Source organism: Nicotiana tabacum, chromosome 22, assembly GCF_000715075.1.
Source record: "Nicotiana tabacum cultivar K326 chromosome 22, ASM71507v2, whole genome shotgun sequence".
In the NCBI taxonomy this organism is placed as follows: Eukaryota; Viridiplantae; Streptophyta; class Magnoliopsida; order Solanales; family Solanaceae; genus Nicotiana; species Nicotiana tabacum.
Window position 1 is genome coordinate 62482880 of NC_134101.1, and position 18208 is coordinate 62501087.

The window sequence follows — 18208 nt, forward strand, 5'->3', positions numbered from 1 at the left end:
TAAATGGCAATTGCGTATATTTCTTCGAATCTAGGCCTTTCAAAACTGGCGGGGTATCCGAAATCTGATTCATTCGGGCGTGGAACTCCTTCGCATTTTGATCCATTCGTTCGTTCATTGACCTCATAAACCTCATGAGTTCGGTTTTGAAGGGGTCATTCCCATATTCGCTATCGGTCCCCCCGACACCATCAAAACTAACCTCCCCCCTTGGGGTGTTATTATCGACTCTTTGAGTCGTTTGATTCGCAGGAACACTGGGAGGAACTGGGCACATTCCATTTGCATTATTGGAAGCACCTAACAATGCTTGTCTTAACTCCATCATTACCCGGACCTACCTTGAGAGGTGAGTCATGATTGCCTTTTGCTGTTCTCTTAAGATTTTCACTGTTTCCACGACATGTTCTTCCTCCGTATCATCAGGATTTGGCTCCCGCACATGTCGGGGGTGCTGCCCTTCACGAACCGGGGTTGCTTCATCCCCTTCGTTGCGAGTGTTGCTGATTGAGTCTTCATGTTTAGGCAAATCTTCGTGTCCCTCAACGTTGTGCGTGATGTTGACATCATTAGCTTCCATTCCTGATTTCTTGCTAAGGAAAAATCAAACATGTTAGTAATAAACGTAAGGATCAAAGCAATTACACAACTGTCTAAGCCCCACAGTGGGCGCCAAACTATTTACCCGCAAAATGGTAATTATTAAGTGATTTATAGACAATCGAACTGATTTGATCCAAAAATGATAAAGAGACAAGATAAAAATAAGGATTAACAATAGAAATTGAAAAAGATGACAAGCGTGGCTCCGAGCGCAATGTCTCCGAGGACAAAAATGAAAGCAATGATAAAGAGCAAATAAAGTTGTTTAATTGAAACCGAGAGTAAAACATAACATATGTTTCTCCAAGAATTTCGTGTTTTACAATGGCTGTTGAGCTTGCTGTTTATAGCTATACCTAAGGAAACAAGATCCTATGATCAAGCTCCACTTAAATGATAATAAAGGAGTCATTGATGAATATGTAACAACAGATCATGAATGCAAATATTCCTTGTAATGGTTGTTCATTAATGTTAGAGAATATTCTCTCATTGAATGCTATCCGATGACAAATACTCAATCTGTTCCCGTTGATCATGATCCCTTCAGAATTTACCCGATGTCGATTGCAGTTGTCGTATTCGGTACTGGTTGTTACTTGACTCACCTTTTACCTGTCTTCGGTTCCACGTGTCATACTATCATTCGAATATTTATTATAAACCAATTTTACCCCATACAATTTTACCATCCGGCCATTTATTATAAACTAATTTTACCTATGCGATATTTAATTTGAGACACATAAGATGAATCCGAGCGAAAACTATATTGCTTTTCTTAAGGCAATATTTTATATTGCTAATGTAGTTAAATTTTAGTTTTGAATCATTTGAGCTAATTTTTCCATAAGAAGCGACTATTTGTTTTAGCTGACCACCTCCTAGGTGGGAAGATAACACGAGCCAAATTAAAAACCGACATTTTTATAACAAGTGCTATAAAATCAAGTAATCAAGTGTGACACGTTCCTAGTCACATTACGCAACTTAAATAAAAAAGGTCGCAACTCTCAAAGTATCACCGCTTCAAAATTCTCCTGGACCTCAACACAAAAACGACACGTGTATCGTCTTCTTCCCACACTCATCTTATAAATATTCCTCTACCATCTCCTTAACTCCTCAGAAACACTCATCATCGGAATCTCCTCTTTCTCCGACCAATAATCACAGAAGAAGGCAGCCATCTGATTATTTTAAACACTAGATATTCTTATTGACATCTACGATTTCAAGGTAGTTTTTCCGATTTGAATTACACATATTATTGGAAGTGTTTCCTGTATCTTTTTTAAGTTTTCTGATTCTTAGTGGTGTTTTTTTCTTCTGAAAATGGATAGATGGTGTCGGATGCGAGTAAGAGGAGAGAGGCGCAGAAGAAGGCAGCCGCAGCTGCCAAGAGAAGTGGGAAGTCTAAGGCGGCAGCAATGAAAGCGGCGGCGGCTGCCACAGCTTCTCCAGCGGAGAGCAACAGTGTCGATGATTTAACGAATGGTGTAGGGGAAATTCAGTTATCTGATCGGACTTGTACCGGTGTTTTGTGTTCACATCCACTTTCCAGAGATATTCGGGTTAGTTTCTTTTGATCTATTTATTTCTGGAATTAAGGTCCTGAATTCTTAATCGTAATTTTGAGTTTTCTCTCTTCGATTTGTTACTCTGTAAAAACCGGAAAATCTTAGTTTGATTAATTAATTAATTATTTATGCTTTTTGTTTGTAGTGGTGGCAGTGTTGTCATACGGGAAAAGCTCATAATGGCAGAAAATATAACTATAACATAGACACTTATATGGTTTAGGAATTGAAAGTAATCCAAAATAATAAAAGTTGAGAACTGAAAATACATGAAGTAGAAACATTTCAATCAATTTCTGAAAATAAGATGCTATCTTTCTCTCTATCCAAATTGTTTGGTCCTACTACTATCTTATTTGGTGTGTCAAAATGTTTTTTTCTTTCACTTCAAGGTTTCAAAAAAAATAATAATCATTTAAACTAGAAATAACTTTAATTTGTCGTACTTTTATATGGTTTCAGTATATTGAAATTATTTTAAAAGAATAAGAAATGAATGTAAAAATTCACACCCAAAAATAGATGGGTTGGTTCTTTTTTGGATGGAGGGAGTAGGTTTAATTATTTTTTAATTTTAGATTTAGTTACTAGTTTTCTTATACAAGATTTCTAGTTTTTTTCTTGATCAATAACATACATAATGGTTGGTTAACAATTAACATATCATTTGCCAGTTCTATATTCTCTAATGCCAGCGGACAGAGTATATGACCGTTAAGTGCTGCCAAGCGCTATAGTTTGTCGCTGGTTGAGAGGCAGAGGCGGATCCAGGATTTAAATTTTATGGGTTCAACTCTTAAGGATTTTAGTATTGAACCCATTATATTTTTAAAGTTATGGGTTCATATCTACTATTTTTGTAATTTTAAAGAATTTTTACATAAAAATTCTTACTTCGCATTAAAAGTAATGGGTTCAATTGAACCCGTTGGTAACACATTACATCCGCGCCTGTTGAGAGGAACCCTAAGAGGACGTTAAAATTGTTGCAAGTGGGAGTTAAAATTGTTCACACACCCATCTTTTAGTAAGGAAAAGAGGAAATGTGTTGTTTTGGATAAATGTTACTTGAATATCAATTAAAAATAAGACTTTGATTCTGCCTGTAAATATAGATGTGCGCTTGCTCCTTTCTTTTTAATTTCAATTTGGTTTCTGTTGCTTCTGCTTTTTCAGACTCCTAATTGATAGCTTCAAATCAACACTTACATTTTGAGAAATTGTCATATTAGTGCCAATCAGAAATTATCTTTAATATTTGAGCAATAAATCTAAAAAGAGTTTTTGAAAAAAAAAAAATGAAGTGCAAGACTGGCAAAATACCCAAAAATCTTAAAACTACCAAACTGAATTATGAACACACCAATGCCTGGTCTTGATGTTTTTGCAATACGTTTTTTTAATGCTTAATGAATGAAACTTTTGGTTCTACTCAGCAAGAGGACTGAAAGATTTAGTGATTGGTGTGGCTTTGTTGCAAAAATGAGAAATTAATATCAATTGAAGAACAGTATATTTGCTCAATGATGCTCTCTGGTTTTGTTTGTACGGAGTTTGTATCCATTTCTGTTAATCCTGACAACTTGCCCTGCATAGACCTTATGATATCTTGTGACAGAGACATCTTTTTTATTTTTTATTTCATGGGTTTGTGTCCTGTCATTGTTCGTCACTGCAAGCTTGTGACGTTTATGAGGCTTTGATTGTTTGTTTCCTTGAGTTTTTTGGATAAGTTTGTTTGTTTCCTTGAATCCCTTTGCATTCGAACAGTCACTTTACTTGGGTGTTATTGCAGAGTGTGATATTCCAAATCTTGGTACATCAATCAGTCAATAGCTGAAGCTATCCCATATTTACTTAGAATGGTCTTGATTGGTGAAGGTGCATATAGCTGCCATTACTCATGAACAAGAAGCATACATATTTATGCTTTTGGACTAACTATGACTAAGAAAAAAGATTATTACCTACAGGGAGTTCACACTTTTATGGTACTCTTCGTTTGCAGATAGAATCTTTATCACTTACTTTCCATGGGCATGATCTAATAGTTGATTCTGAACTGGAGCTCAACTATGGAAGGTACGGTTTGTCATCTCTTTGTATGGCTGTTTCTTAGTATAGCTGATAGTCAAATTCTATGATCTTAATTTCACAGACGTTATGGTTTGCTTGGGCTTAATGGCTGTGGAAAGTCTACTCTTCTTGCCTCTATAGGATGTCGTGAACTTCCCATCCCAGATCATATGGATATCTTTCATCTAACACGTGAGATTGAAGCGTCTGACATGTCCTCACTTCAAGCTGTTATTAGTTGCGATGAAGAGAGGTTGAGATTGGAGAAAGAAGTTGAAGTCCTGGCTGCACAGGTACTGTGCCATGAGTAATAAGTTACATTCCATTCCATCGGCTTGATCTTCTTTTTTTGGGCGAATGTGATGATTTGTTTTGTGTCTATCTTTAGGATGATGGTGGCGGAGAGCAGCTTGAACGAATCTATGAGCGTTTGGAAGCTTTGGATGCATCAACCGCTGAGAAGCGTGCAGCTGAGATCTTGTTTGGTCTTGGATTTACCAAGCAAATGCAAGAAAAGAAAACACGAGATTTTTCTGGTGGGTGGAGGATGAGGATTGCTCTTGCTCGAGCCTTGTTTATGAATCCGACCATTTTGTTGCTTGATGAACCCACCAATCATCTTGGTAATCTTCTGGTGCATTTTTATTGCGACATGATTGGTTTGAGTATCTGGACATAGTTAATTTTTCTCTGCCCTTCCAGGGTTGGGGTAAGGCTGCGTACATCTTGCCCTCCCCATACCCCACTTGTGTAAGGCTGCGTACATCTTACCCTCCCCATACCCCACTTGTGGTAAATTACTGGGCTTGTTGTTGTTGTTGTTGTTGTGCAATGAAACTGATATTGCAGATTCTAATATGGGACCTTAAATGTGTTAGTTTGCACTCTTGTTACAGCATTTTTCCTGGTGTCTTTTTGTTTCCCTCTGCTAAGTAGTTACATGAAGTTCCCTCTTAACTGATAGGAAATACAGGGATGCTATAGTATCTTGTCATTTTTTCACACGTGGATCTAATGAAGGTCTGCTAGATTCTTCATTCACTGATTTTTAGATATCACATGCTTATGGTCCTTTTCTCCTGAATGCAGACCTAGAGGCTTGCGTGTGGTTAGAAGAAACCCTGAAGAAGTTTGACCGCATTCTGGTGGTTGTTTCACACTCACAAGATTTTCTAAATGGTGTGTGTACTAACATCATCCATATGCAAAATAAGAAGTTGAAGCTCTATACGGGTAATTATGATCAATATGTCCAAACCCGTGAGGAGCTGGAAGAGAATCAGATGAAACAGTACAGATGGGAGCAGGAGCAGATTGCTTCAATGAAGGAGTACATTGCTCGTTTTGGACATGGATCAGCCAAACTAGCCCGTCAAGCACAAAGCAAAGAGAAAACACTGGCTAAGATGGAGCGTGGAGGGCTTACAGAGAAGGTGGTGAAGGACAAGGTCCTGGTCTTCCGGTTTCCTGATGTTGGCAAACTTCCACCTCCTGTTCTGCAGTTTGTGGAAGTGACATTTGGCTACACACCTGATAATCTCATTTACAAGAGCCTTGATTTTGGTGTAGACCTTGATTCAAGGGTAGCACTGGTGGGACCTAACGGAGCTGGAAAGAGCACGCTGCTTAAGCTGATGACAGGGGATTTAGTTCCCCTTGATGGCATGGTTAGGCGGCATAATCACCTGCGGATTGCACAGTTCCACCAGCATTTGGCTGAGAAGCTTGACATGGAAATGTCTGCTCTCCAATATATGATAAAAGAGTATCCTGGAAATGAGGAGGAGAAGATGAGAGCAGCAATTGGGAGGTTTGGTCTTACTGGTAAAGCTCAAGTTATGCCTATGAAGAACTTGTCAGATGGTCAACGAAGCAGGGTAATATTCGGGTGGTTAGCTTTTAGGCAACCTCACATGCTGCTGTTGGATGAGCCGACCAACCATCTTGATATTGAGACTATTGACTCACTTGCCGAGGCTTTGAATGAATGGGATGGTGGCATGGTTCTTGTTAGTCATGATTTCAGGCTCATAAACCAGGTTGCCCACGAGATATGGGTATGTGAAAATCAAACTGTGACACGGTGGGAGGGTGACATTATGGACTTCAAGCTACATTTGAAGTTGAGGGCCGGATTAGGTGATTAAAGCAGACATTCTAAAGTTTTGGGTATTACTAGCAAGTGAAAATATGGCTGCTTCTCCTGGCTAATAGTGTAGTCCGAAGAGAAATTAGTCAACATCAGCAGCAGGCCATCAGCAGTTAGCGACGTTAGTGTGACACCATGCCAGCTGAATACCTTAGAGAGGAAGCGATCACGTTCACCGTATGACTGGACTGGCTGATGTTTAGCTTGGTGCGATATTTTTGTTGTCCAAATCATTCTGGCCCTTCTCCAATATCACAAGTCATGAACCGAGAGGAGAAATAGCAGCCAAATTGATGCCTTACATTAAACATGACCTTGTATTGTTATCTATGCTCATAGCTATATTGTACTTAAGATTTTGGGACTTTAATACTATTGTGATTTATGAATTTACCTTTTTATTTAAAGTGCAGTTTATATGTTTGCCAGATATGTCTTCAAGATATACTTCATCTTAGTTTTTAGTAGCCTGCTGAATAGGAACTCCATTTTTGTATTATTTACGCTTTAGGTAACATCGCACTCACTGCTGGAGAGCTGTTATATCGACCTAGGTCATAAACATTACTGGTAATTACATCTTCTAATATAATGAATTTAGAATACTGAAACTAACAAAATTTCATTGTTTTTTGTACTTCGGAAGAACGAAAGATTGCGTGAGAAGCACTCATGTAGCTTTCATTGCAAAATGACAAGCTAAAACTTCGTTTTCTGATTAAGATTGTAAATATAACGCTGGAAAAACCAACTTCAACGATGGGCCTTAGCTCTAAGAATAAAAGAAAAAAAATTCTAAGGAGAACTAATAAAATAATTTTTTTACATTATTAGTGTAGTTTAATATGTGATATATGACGGATTATTATATTTTTTACTAAGTTACCAATTGATAATTACCATAAGAATTTACTTGTAATACCTTATACAATTTTGAAAAGATCACAATTAAATAAAATGTATTTGAAATCTTCAAAATAATAGGAGAGTACTAAATTTCGAGACAAGACAGGAGTTCAATAAAAGAAGAGATGCGACAGACTTTGAGTTCACAATTTAGATTTTACGTGCTACGCTTTGTTACTGAACAAGGGTAAATACATCAGACGAACTTTTAATCTTGACCTCAATTTTAATTTAGATATTTTAACTTTAGCTCCGGTCCATTAAGCACCTAAAGTTGTCAAATCCATATCTATTAAACCCTATAATGCTAAGATGACAAGTTGTGTGTTTCCTACTCGAAGTTGAGCGTTTACGGAAAATGTCTTTGTAACACCAATAACAACTCAATATAATTTTACTAGTGGGATCTGGGGAGGATAGTGTGTACGCAGACTTTACCCCTATCCTGGGGTAGAGAGGCTGTTTCCGATAAACTCTCGGCTCCCTCCTCCAAGAACTCCCCACCTTGCTCTTAGCGTGACTCAAACTTACAACCTCTTGGTTGGAAGCGGATGGTGCTCACCACTAGAGCAAACCAAGAAAATGTCTTTGTAAGAGAATATGAAGATCTGTAAAAGGAAAAAAGACCATTATTTTATTTGTTTTCCTTTTCATTCTTTTTTCCCAATTAGCCATACTTTTGGTTTTTCTCGACCGACTATCAATTACCCAATAGCAAAAAATGTCAAGTCATCAATAAGTCGGAGCTAAAAGTTACTAGAATGAAAATGAAGTCAAATATAAGGGCTGTAGTCGTAGGAACAATTACTCTTGTAAAAGTAAAGGAATGGGGTTGTCAACAACCAGAAACATAAGTGGATCCCGCAAACTACAGTGTTTGTACCTTTATCAGCCAAGTCTGCCACATTAATTAATTAAATGAGGAGGAGGATTATTTCAGTTTTCAATTAAACATTTCTCATTCACACTTCTCTCCATAAAAGCAACTCAATAGCTTGTGGCCATCACAATAATTGAAAATTTGGGCATATATATATATATACACGAAGGAGGGGATTAAGGTGGAAAGGTGGAGAAAGCGATATTTATATAAAAGAGAAAAGCATATATAGGGGAGATAATTCTTGTCAACGTGTCTTAATTGGTCTGCATATCAATTTCCCAATTTATATGAATCCATTCTTGTTCAAATTAATGTCACGAGAATTAGATTTGTCTATTTTCACCCAAAAAAAATATGGCTGGACTTTTAAAAACAAAAATGAAACATTAAGAAACTACAAAATACTCCCTCCGTTCACTTTTACTTGTTCACCATGGACTTTGCACACCCCTTAAGAAATAATAAATAAAATGCATATTTTATCATGATACTCATATTAATTGATGCATATTTTTAATAGATTTGAGAAAATGATTTAAAATGAATAATTAATACTGTGGGTATAACAAAAAAAAAACTGTCTTCTCTTGATATGCTAAAAGTGACAAGTAAAACTGAAAATTTATTTTTAGAATACTGAGCAAGTAAAAGTGAACGAATGGAGTATGAGACAAAATGCAACTTTAATTTTTCACATTTAGAATATTATGGCTGGATTTAATTCTAAGGTGTTTCATGTCCAAACACAAGTTGATCAACTTCCAAATATTCTTTTAAAATCTAACTTCAAATAATGTTTTTTCAGATATCAACTAATTCATGACTAAACACCTAAGCTTCTTGTGCATCGGCCTTAAAACTTCAACCTCTATAATCTTTTGACATAATTAATTTTCCATCATCTAATATTGGAAGTATATTCATTGTTCAAATATTTTTACTCCCCACACTATTTGTTGGCTTGTACCTGTACCTTGTTTCTTGATTTTTCTTAACTTCTCGTACTTGTACCGATTTGAACGCTAATTATACCCCTTTTCTTTTGAATTGTATATGAATATTAATATTATACATAGGTCACTTGTTATTGACGTATTAGTGTTTCATACATTAACAGCTATTGTCTTGAATTTCTTTTGCTTCTAGATTTTAACAAGTTTTCTTCATAGAATAGTACTTCATTTATCTTAGTGATTTCAAATTTGTTAATTAAGCAGTTTATTCAATATTCACTAATGATGTTTAGTTCACAATTCTACAATATGCACTAGTTAATAGTCTATAGCCTATTTGGCCAAACTGCAAAAATCAGCTTATTTTGATAAGTGTTTTTTCTCAAAAGTATTTTTTTTAAAGTACTTTTAGTAAAAAACAGTTTGTGTTTGGCTATTAATTTGAAAAACACTTATCAGCAACAACTAGTGTTTGACCAAGCTTTTAAATATCGATTCTAAGTGTATTTATCTCAAAAATGCTTTTCAAAAAAGTGCTTCTCAAGAGAAACTACTTTTTTTTACTTCTCAAAAACTGCTTCTGCTTCTCCTCAAAATCACTTTTTTCTTCTTTCAAAAGTTTGATCAAACACTTCAACTTTGAAAAAAAAAAAGTTTGGCCAAACAAACTAATCTCTTTAACCCTTTTTTAAGGGGTATACTTTTTCCCTATATATGGTCTTCCTCAAACAAGCTTATATAGTACTTAACAAATGTACACAAAAAAGGAAATTTTACCTCCTATAGCAAAGTTATTCACCCTATTTATTATAAACTAAAATTATTTTAAAATATTATTTTCTATAGCTACCTTTTATATTTTATAGCAAAATAAGCATTTATGGTATACACTACCACTGAGGCGTAAAATATGCTATTTATGTTTTTTTTTCTCTCTCTCGTTCAGTTAACACACGATTCTCTCTCTCAAAATCTCAATAAATTTTTTCTTCTTTCTCTCTCTCTTCGAACAAAATACCTCTGCTTCTAATCGTGAATTTTCTGGCTGAATCCTTTAGGGTTACTGCAATTGAAAATACTTCTAAACTGTTGGAAGAAAGAGGAAAAAGACAGACCTTTTCTTCAAAATCAAATTCATTCATAGCAAGGAGGAGCTCGTTGCTCTGAGGCTGGGGCCACTGCGCGGGGAGCAAAAACGATGCCGGAATAATCCGAGTAGAGTATGGGTATTGTAACATGAACGACAGATACTGTAACATTTTCTACGCCGGAGAAGATTTGAGGGCCGGATTTTTGTTAGTCTCTATTTTTAGTTTTAATACAATGTATACAGTATTTTGCTTTGCCGGAAAACACCATCTTCAACGAACTTTCTTCTCTTCTTTGCTATTTAGTCACATACAATGATACAAATACATTATATTTTGTACAAATTCACTCAAATATAGTTTTTTTGTGTAAATATATTATTTTTCGCTTGTATTTATATATTTTGAAGGTCTATATTTTTTTAATACAGTCGAATATCATTGTGTTTTTGTGATTTTTATTGTTTGAATATAGTCGAATTGAATACAGTGTATTAAATACAATGTATACAGTCGAATTGAATAGAATGGTATACACCCTATTTTCTTAATTTTTTATTGTTTAAATACAACTGAATTCAATTTAGTGAAATTGAATACAATTCAATATTGCGCTTTCTGTTATTAAATACCCGTAATCACTTTTTTAGGCGGATTACCTCAATGTATTTATAAATACAGTCTCGCGAATACATGGAATATATAATTAAATATCTGTAATCCCTGTTTTTTACCTCAATGTATTTATAAATACAGTCGCGCGAATACATGGAATACAACACAGTAGCAGTGAAATTTTTTTAGAATTGATTTTGTTGAGTTAAATTAGGAGTGATACACGCTAATTGATCCTCCTTTTGTTATTAAACACCTGAATTTCCCTATTTTTAGGCGATTTTTGCTACTGTACAGTAGCGCGAATACAGCGAATACAGTCGCGAATACAGCAAATACAGTCGTATAACATCTGAATAGTTGCTATAGGAAGTAATTATGTACATGGTAGCTATAAGAAGTTAATAGACACTAAACAATAGTGGTTTCTGAAAATTCCTCCCCGAAAAATGAAAGATAAAAATGATAGAGGATTGGGCTCAAAATATCAAAATGAAAAAAAAAGAAAAAGAAAAAAAAGAGGGATATCAAAAGGAAAGGATTCAGAATAAGTTTAAAAATGTTAATTTCCTTGTAGTGGTAGTGACAAGTGAGTATAGTCTTTTGGCTGAAAATCCTTTAACCATTTACAGGACTTTGGAAAAAAATTAGAGACTTTTGCTTATGTTCAAGTAAGTCGATCCTCTAACTTTTGGTACGATAAATTATTCAAATAATCAAATAAAATAACCCTTAGATATCCACAACAAACCCTAAACCTTCCGATTCAGCATATTCAGAATTATGCAATATCACGAAATTATTAATTTCAATAGGACAAAATAGAAATTTTTTTCTAAGAAACAACTGAATAATAGCACTTTAAGGCGCCAATTATGACAAACACATTATCTTATCATACAGAATAACAAAAGGGTAAAAAAGATTATAGTAAAGGAAGGAAGAAGTGAATAATTAGGAAAAACAGAAAAAAAAAATAATTAGGAAAAAGACTTTTGTTCACTGCTAAAATCACTTTTTTCCTTAAATCGAACTAGAATTCTTTCTCCACTCTACTATTATAGCATGCACCATAATACATCCACATGCAGGTATGATATACAAATTCACAATCATGGCCGCTATAAAGAAAAAAGTTGGAATATCCTATTAGATTTTGGAAATGATAGACTCAAACATATAAATGTTTCATCATAAGTTTTTTATCCTCCTCTTCTTAATCTATTGATCAGAAGTATTAAACAGTGCAACGCTAGTAGAAAGAGTTATGCTACTAAACTAAGCTGTGACGAGTGAACTAAGTATAAATAAGCGCCAAAATTCTCTCCATTTCACTTGGCCTGCATGGTACTGTAAGTGCACCTTCACAATCAAAACCATATTCCTCAGCAGCTTGTTCCAATAGCGTCAAAAATGAAGGGTGTGTTAAACAACTCAATGGAACTACAAATCTCTTCACTTCATCATCTTCCGCCGCAACAACGGCGAAATGCCCTTCCTTCACGTCCTCCGGCACGTTGTTTTCCGACTCGTCGAAATAATCATCGGACGGTAATTTCTTCCCTAATAGAAGACTCTTTTGTAGCTTTGCTACCACTGCTATCAGATTCACTATCCCACTGATATTTTTCTTCCGGCCTTTTGTTCTACCCTTTGACATTATGATAGAGGAAAATAATAAGTAAAGCTACTAGGTTTTGTTTTTTGGTTTTACTTAGGTAGGGGTTTCTTTGGGCACCTTTAATTTTTTAAAGCATGTTACGTAGGTTATATGTATAATATATTTATAGTGTGAGCGTACGAAGCTGGCAGAGTCGGAGATAAGGTTGGTATTTACATGGTTGGACTGTCAATTGGTGTAAATATCGTGAGACAAAAGCATGTGAATGAAGTCATGAACTCATGATTCATGAAGTTTCCTTTCATCCGTGGAACATCTCTTTTAACGTCATATCTGCCGCTTCTTCCAATTACATAATAATTGGACATAATTTCTAACTTCCCTATTTAGCATTCTTAATAAATCACTATCATTAAAGAACCCACCATTGTACAAAAAAGAAATTAAAAAAATAATCAGTTGTGTATGATTTAGCATTATAAGCTTAAAAATGGATAAACAACAAGCTGAGATATGTTAAATTCTCACGATTGAGCTGTAACAATTATCAAATTTGGAAAAGACAAGAAGCATTTCGAGAAGAGAAAGCAGAAAATGAAATCTTCATCTTCAATTGTATCGGAAATACATTGTACAACTCTATATAACTAACTTTTACTCTAACCAACTAACTAGTGCCAACTCATGGATAGTTGTACAATTGACAGACTAATATGCTAGCTACAGTTACAATGATTAACTAATGAACTAACCCTCCCCCCTCAAGCTAGGACTACTGAAAATATTCTTCAGTCCTAGCTTGGACACCAAATAGTCATTTTGAGATCGCCCAAGTCCCTTGGTTAGCAAGTCAGCTTCCTGCTATGCAATAAGTACATAGATGGTACTAATTAGTCCATGTCGAACCTTCTCTCGAATAAAATGACAGTCGATATCAATATGTTTCGTACCTTCATGAAACACTAGGTTCACAACAATTTGGATAGCTGATTTGCTATCATAGTAGATGGGAACAGAAGAAGAATGAGAGACGCCCAACTCCTTGAACAGACCAAGAATCCAAATCACCTCAGCCATTGTAGAGGCCAAACTCCTATACTCAGCCTCTGCTGAGCTGCGAGAGATAGCCGACTCCTTCTTGGACTTCCAAGAAATCAAGGAGTTGCCAAACTTGACAAAATACCCTGTGATAGACATGCGTGTGTTGGGGCAAGCAACCCAATCAACATCATAAAAGGCTGAGAGAGAATATGAGCGGGTAACACTCAATAAAACACTGAGACCAGGGCTAGACTTAACAAATCTCACGACCCTTAGAGCATCCTCCATATGGGAAGTCTTGGGTTTATGCATGAATTGACTCAAACACTGCACTGCAAATGAAATGTCAGGACGAGTAATGGTTAAGTAGAGCAATTTTCCCAGCAATCTCTGATAGGGGCCAGGATCAGAGAGTACAGAATCACCAGTAGAAGCTATATGATCATCAAATTCAGTGGTAGTTAATTTGAGGTTCTGCTCTATTGGAGAGTGGACATGTTTGGACCCTGCTAAGCCCAAATCAGAGATTAACTCTAAGGCATACTTGCGTTGGTGCATCAAGATCCTCTTGTCACTCCTAGTAAACTCAATGCCCAAGAAAAATTTAAGCTCGCCAAGGTCTTTGATTTTAAAACTGGACTGCAGATCATCCTTGGTCTGTTGTATGAGCAGAATATGTCATCACTTGTGATCAACAAGTCATCAACATAGACTAAACCCACCACCAACTTTCCTGACGCTTGCTTGATGAACAAGGAATAATCTAGGTAGCTCTGTGAAAAACCAAAAGTCTGCAATATTGTGGTTAATTTGATGTTCCATTGTCTAGAAGCCTGCTTAAGTCCATAGAGTGACTTAAGCAGTTTGCACACTAAGGACTTATCAGTAGAATCATTGAACCCCTGTGGAACTGTCATATACACCTCAATAAGGTCACCTTGCAAAAATATTGTACACATCCATTTGATGGATGATCCAATGCCTTGAAGCTCCTACGGAAAGCACATTCCAAACAGTCACCATTTTCACCACAGGTGAGAATGTCTCTTGGTTATCTAAGCCTTCTTTCTGACTATGCCCTTTTGCCACAAATATGACGTTGAACCTTTCAACTTTACCAGAAGCCTTGTATTTGATCTTATAGACCCATTTACATCCAATAGCATTCTTCCCCTTGGGTAGAGGAACAAGAGCTCATGTGTTATTTTCTTCCAAGGCCTTGATTTATGACTGAATAGCTTCTACCCACCTCTTGTCTTTAACTGCCTCTTGGTAAGACATTGGTTCTACTTCAATAGAAAACTGTGACAAATAGCTTTGATATTTAGGTGCAATGTGATCATAGATAAGTACCTCAGAGAGAGGATATTTGCAGCAACAACATACTTCTCCTTGGTAGGCGGAATATAATCTTGCATCCATATGGGAGGTTTAGACACTCTCCCTGATTTCCTAATCTCCTTACCATGTGTGTGGATCACAGCTAAATGCTAGAACATCAGCATGAGTGGAACCATTAGGCATAGAATCACTATCAGAAATTGTAGTAGGTGCAGTATCTATGGAGTGGGAAGTCTCAGGTAAAGTGGAAGAGCATGGTGCTGATTATGTACATGGTTCCTTGTGTGGAACCTGAATTGCAATTGGAGTTGAATCTATAAAACAAAACCATTCTAGGAACACGGGTAGAATCTATAAAAAATCTGATGAACCAAGGTCCAGTGATTGGAAAGGAAACAGATCTTCATAAAAGACTATATCTCTGCTAATAAAGAAAACACTGTGCTCCAAGTCTAATAGCATGTAACCCTTCTGGTGTGCTGCATACGCCAATAGAACAGACCTCATAGCCCTTGGCTTAAACTTATCATGCTTGATTAAGTTGGTTGCAAAGCACAAACATCCTATCACTCTCAAGTGTGAAATAGAAGATTGTTTGCCATGTAACATTTCATAAAGGGATTTGCCTGCAAGAATTAAGGAGGGATTCATGTTGATGATGTAAATAACTGAGTCAATGCAATGACCACAATACCTAACAAGTAAGTGTCCCTGAAATTTGATAGCTTTGATACTCTCAAGTATATGCCTATGTCTTCTTTCAACTACCCCATTTTGCTGAGCGGTGTATGGGCAAGAACTTTGATGTATAATGCCATGCAATTGAAACAAATCTTTGCAAGAATGATTAAAAAACTAAACTTCTTTATCTGATCTAAACACCTTAATTGGCTTACAATACTGTGTCTTGACCATAGCAATGAAATTTTTGAGTAAGAAGACTACATAAGACTTAAGTCTCATAAGAAACACCCAAGTCCATCTAGTGCAATCATCCATAAGGTAAGAAAACTATCATTCTATTATGAGTAGTAACTTTATAGGACCCAAAATATCCATGTGTACCAAGTCAAAACTAGATAAGCTTCTACTCCAACTAAATGTAAATGGTATTCTAGTTTGCCTTTCTAGTGGATATGTCTTACACTTATTGAACTGATTGTTACAAGAGAAACTGGAATTATTCAGTAGGATAGGAATTTTCCTAAGAACCTACACTGGGATATGTCCTGTTTGTTTATGCCATAAGTTTGCACCTGCTCCACTAGTTACTGCAAATGCTCGATTTACTTTCCTTCTAACTGATGAAGACAGTACATATAATCCATCATCCTCTTTACCAATCTCTTTCACCTTTCCAGACAAGAGGTCCTGAAATACACAACATTGTGGAAAGAATATGACATAGCGTTTCAAGTCCTTTGTGATCATCTTAGACACTGACAAAATATTGAACTTGAAAACTGGGACAAAAAGAACATCTTTAAGAGTATCACAACCTGTGACTTGACATTCCCCCATATGTGAAATCGTGGCTAAATCTCTAGTAGGCAATTGAACTTGTCCTGTGTTTCCTATTGATAGTTTATTATGTAATAAATCTTTAGTACCAGTCATATGGTTTATAGCACCAGTATCTACAATCCATTTTCAAAGTACCATATTCTCACAGAATTCTACATTGCCACAGAAGCATTTACCTGCTATGTGAGCATTGGCATCTCCAACAGAGTTCTTGTTTAACAGTTGTATAAGTTGATTGTACTGGTCTTGTATGAAGAACTGGGTTGGGACTACTGCATTACTCGTGTAATGGCTTGGCATTGGTGGGGTTTGAGACTACTGCCCTGATCCTTCTTGCAAAACTGCATTCACTTTCTTCTTTGGCTTGAAATCTGGAGGATAACCCACAATCTTGTATCAATTCTTCTTTAGATGTTCTGATTTATTACATGATTGTTACTATCTGATGCTACTTTCTCTCCTCTTTTTCCTTATCGTCTCCCTCGTCTTTCTTTCTCCCCTTCTTCTTCTTCTTCTTCTTCTTCTTCTTCTTCTTCTTCTTCTCCTCCTCCTCCTCCTCCCCCTCCTCATCCTCCTCCTCCTTCTTCTTCTTCTTCTTCTTCTTCTTCTTCTTCTTCTTCTTCTTCTTCTTCTTCTTCTTCTTCTTCTTCTTCTTCTTCTTCTTCTTCTTCTTCTTCTTCTTCTTCTTCTTCTTCTTCTTCTTCTTCTTCATTTCCACCTTAACTTGAGTCGAGAGTCGATTGTAAATAACCTCTTTACCTCTCCAGGTAGGGGTAAGGTCTGTGTACACATTACCTTCTCCGAACCTCACTTGTGAGATTATACTAGGTATGTTGTTGTTGTTGTTGTATGTCCTATTTTATTACAAAAGTCACATTTCATTAGTTTATAGCAGTCTTTTCTAGTATGCCCTTTTAGGTGACAAAATTCACATTCCAAATTATAATTCCTTCTTTGTTTATTTCCTGATTATGCAGTAAATAGAGTAGTAGGCTCAATATTTCCTATATTTCCATAATTGCTACCAGTGATCATGCGCCTACTTTCATCTTGAACTAGCATTGCATAGGCTTTGTTGATAGACGGCAAGGTAGGCAATAAGAGGAGTTGGCTTCTAGCTTTTTCAAAGCTATCACTTAATCCCATAAGAAATTGTAACTGATGTTGATATTCCAATTGTTCAACATACTCTGCAGCTGGAGGTGGAGGCAAGATGGAATCATACTCTGCCCATAGATTTCTGAGCTTGGTAAAGTATGTAGAAACAGAGGAAATTTCTTGAGTCATTGCGAAAATCTCCTTGTGCAGATAGTATGGCCTCGATCCATTGACTTTATCAAAACGTTCCTTGAACGTAGCCCACATTGTTCGAGCATTAGATGAGAAAAGTACTCCAGTTAACAAATCCTTACTAACACTACTCATTAACCACGAGATCACAATCGCATTACATCGATCCCATTAGTGTGCTCCTTTGAAGTCGATGCCATAAATTTGCACCTGCTCCACTAGTTACTGAAAATGCTTGATTTACTCTCCTTCTAACTGATGAAGATAGTACATATAATCTATTCTCCTCTTTACCAATCTCTTTCACCTTTCCGGACAAGAGGTCCTGAAATACACAACATTGTGGAAAGAATGTGACACATCATTCCAAGTCCTTTGTGATCATCTTAGGCACTGACAAAAGATTGAACTTGAAAGCTGTGACACAAAGAACATCTTTAAGAGTATCACCTCCTGTGAGTTGACATTCCCCCATATGTGAAATCATGGCTAAATCTTTAGTAGCCAATTGAACTTATCCTGTGTTTCCTACTGATAG

At 36.2% G+C, this 18208-nt stretch overlaps 4 protein-coding genes across 4 annotated transcripts; 1 reads left to right on the top strand and 3 right to left on the bottom strand.

Moving 5' to 3' along the window:
- Positions 1 to 1574: 1574 nt before the first annotated feature.
- LOC107790074 (ABC transporter F family member 1) lies at positions 1575 to 6815 on the top strand. Its single transcript, XM_016611971.2, has 6 exons — positions 1575 to 1842; positions 1947 to 2177; positions 4192 to 4265; positions 4342 to 4552; positions 4648 to 4882; positions 5349 to 6815. Exons 2-6 carry the CDS (start codon positions 1947 to 1949, stop codon positions 6404 to 6406), a joined length of 1809 nt encoding a protein of 602 aa, XP_016467457.2. The 5' UTR covers positions 1575 to 1842; the 3' UTR covers positions 6407 to 6815.
- A 5335-nt stretch (positions 6816 to 12150) lies between these two features.
- On the bottom strand, positions 12151 to 12513 carry LOC107790071 (protein SMALL AUXIN UP-REGULATED RNA 51-like). The gene has a single exon (XM_016611967.2). The coding sequence runs from the start codon at positions 12511 to 12513 to the stop codon at positions 12151 to 12153; it is 363 nt and encodes a 120-aa protein (XP_016467453.1).
- Positions 12514 to 13335: 822 nt separating this feature from the next.
- On the bottom strand, positions 13336 to 16680 carry LOC142175892 (uncharacterized). Its single transcript, XM_075242898.1, has 8 exons — positions 16557 to 16680; positions 16113 to 16493; positions 15228 to 15482; positions 15148 to 15170; positions 14869 to 15005; positions 14634 to 14688; positions 14238 to 14507; positions 13336 to 14172 (listed from the first exon to the last, which is right to left on the bottom strand). Exons 1-8 carry the CDS (start codon positions 16678 to 16680, stop codon positions 13336 to 13338), a joined length of 2082 nt encoding a protein of 693 aa, XP_075098999.1.
- A 669-nt stretch (positions 16681 to 17349) lies between these two features.
- LOC107790069 (uncharacterized) lies at positions 17350 to 17805 on the bottom strand. The gene has a single exon (XM_016611965.1). The coding sequence runs from the start codon at positions 17803 to 17805 to the stop codon at positions 17350 to 17352; it is 456 nt and encodes a 151-aa protein (XP_016467451.1).
- Between the last annotated feature and the right edge of the window lie 403 nt (positions 17806 to 18208).

Excerpts from the sequence above, each read along its gene's own strand:
- LOC107790074 (XM_016611971.2), top strand. The coding sequence starts at position 1,947 with ATGGTGTCGGATGCGAGTAAGAGGAGAGAGGCGCAGAAGAAGGCAGCC. Across the intron at positions 2,178-4,191 it reads CACTTTCCAGAGATATTCGG|ATAGAATCTTTATCACTTAC; the intron begins GTTAGTTTCTTT and ends CTTCGTTTGCAG. Across the intron at positions 4,266-4,341 it reads CTGGAGCTCAACTATGGAAG|ACGTTATGGTTTGCTTGGGC; the intron begins GTACGGTTTGTC and ends TTAATTTCACAG.
- LOC107790071 (XM_016611967.2), bottom strand. The coding sequence starts at position 12,513 with ATGTCAAAGGGTAGAACAAAAGGCCGGAAGAAAAATATCAGTGGGATA.
- LOC142175892 (XM_075242898.1), bottom strand. The coding sequence starts at position 16,680 with ATGCCAAGCCATTACACGAGTAATGCAGTAGTCCCAACCCAGTTCTTC. Across the intron at positions 16,494-16,556 it reads TGCCAATGCTCACATAGCAG|ATACTGGTGCTATAAACCAT; the intron begins GTAAATGCTTCT and ends AATGGATTGTAG. Across the intron at positions 14,508-14,633 it reads GATCAAATACAAGGCTTCTG|GAGCTTCAAGGCATTGGATC; the intron begins GTAAAGTTGAAA and ends TGCTTTCCGTAG.
- LOC107790069 (XM_016611965.1), bottom strand. The coding sequence starts at position 17,805 with ATGAGTAGTGTTAGTAAGGATTTGTTAACTGGAGTACTTTTCTCATCT.